Here is a 1,559-nt window from a genome sequence, read left to right as displayed (position 1 = left end):
ACATAAAAAATTTATTAGAAACAATTAAAGTTAATTTTTATTTATCTTTTATTTTTAGAGTGGAATAAGGATTTCAAATATAACACAAAACCCAAAAGCCATAAAGGAAAAGACAAATTTGAATACATAAAATTCAAAAATTTTTCTACAATAAAAAATCACAAACTTATAAAGACAAGACAAAAAATTACATAAAAAACACTTGCCACAAATATGAAAGGTAAATTTCATTTGATACACTGAACTCTTAAAAATATAAAGCCTACTCCCAATTAGTCTTATTAATTTAATTCATACTATAATCCATCTTTTACAAGAAGCTTTTTTGGATTAAAAAATGCCTTCTTAAATGTAATTTGTTGTTATCTACATTACCTATACACTTTTAAAATTATAACTATAGCCTATCTAAAGATATTTTTAAGACTCAAAGAAAATAAATGTAGACTTTAAGTTATATGTCTGGAAGACACTCAAAAAAAAAAAAAACATAAAGGAGGAGGAAAATGGTCAAATCATTTTATACAGCTAATGTAGTTATATGCCACCAATAACCCACAGGCATGAAAAATGACCAGCAGCCATTTCATCAACTCACCGAAATATAGGGGTGTGGCCAGGCTTGGGTTTGCTCCAGGTAAAGGGTGAAGGAACTGAAAGAAATTGGTCACCAGATGAATCTTTCTTTAAAGGATACTGAGATCCAAGGCCATCATCTATTGAAGTCTCCCGGGATGGCGATAAACTCCCTTGATCATCTGAACAGAGCTCTAATTTTCCTGGTAGTACAGTAGCTTGATCTTCAGAAGTCTTCCTTGTTTTCAGAGGGATATCAGTCTCTACATAGTACTGAAATGGAAAAAGTGCAGGGCCAAGGCCTGATCCACCCTGGACAGAAGCATTAAGCCAGGTATCTTCTGTTACACTTCCCCTGGGGGAGTGACCAGGAGAAGGAACAGGTGAGTGATGGGGTGAAAGGGACCCAGCATAACAAACCTCAGCACTAGAGTGCCGCCGTTTCCCACAGGGGGAAGTAGGCCTTGATGAGGGTCCTGAGGCTGGCCTGGGGCTCAGCCAATTCTCATCAGTGACACTAGATCTAGGAGAGTGACAAGGAGACTGCCTGGGTGACAAGGAGTGTCCAAGTCCATACTGTTGATGCCAGGACTCTTCTCCAGGGCAGCCCCCTGGAGAGCCACCAGGAGAAGTCAGAGGGGATCCAAGAGTAAATCGTGCAGCAGCTTCATTCAACTCTGAATCTACATCATCATAAATATGTGAAAGAGATTCACAAGAAGATGCATCTGAGAACCAGCTCCTAGAAGAGATGCTGCTGGCAGGACTAGGACTAAGGGAAGACTCCCGGTAAGATGGCTCAAGAGGAAGATAGAGATGATCTCTAGAAGGTCTTTCCAAATATTCCCTTTCTGGGTCATTTATGTGTAGGTCATCTTCATGAGCATCTATTTCTTGATGACAGTTAGGAGAGATGGATGTAATTTGAATACTTGGACACTCAAAGGGTTTGGGACCACCTAAAGGGCCATATTTAGATTCTG

The 1,559-nt window shown here is 38.9% G+C and overlaps 1 protein-coding gene across 1 annotated transcript in view; it reads right to left on the bottom strand.

Annotated features, from left to right (window-relative positions):
• Window positions 1-1,559, bottom strand: part of NFATC3 (nuclear factor of activated T cells 3) — a 95,526-nt gene that overhangs the window by 59,882 nt on the left and 34,085 nt on the right. The window contains 1 exon segment of the mRNA XM_025045299.1: window positions 599-1,559. This exon segment is cut by the window's right edge and continues 49 nt beyond it. Within this exon segment, the coding sequence (XP_024901067.1) occupies window positions 599-1,559 (961 nt within the window).

This window comes from Pteropus alecto, unplaced genomic scaffold (genome assembly GCF_000325575.1).
Source record: "Pteropus alecto unplaced genomic scaffold, ASM32557v1 scaffold42, whole genome shotgun sequence".
NCBI classification, from domain to species: Eukaryota; Metazoa; Chordata; class Mammalia; order Chiroptera; family Pteropodidae; genus Pteropus; species Pteropus alecto.
Note: the sequence above shows the minus strand (reverse complement) of the source record. Positions and strands in the feature narration are given on the sequence as shown.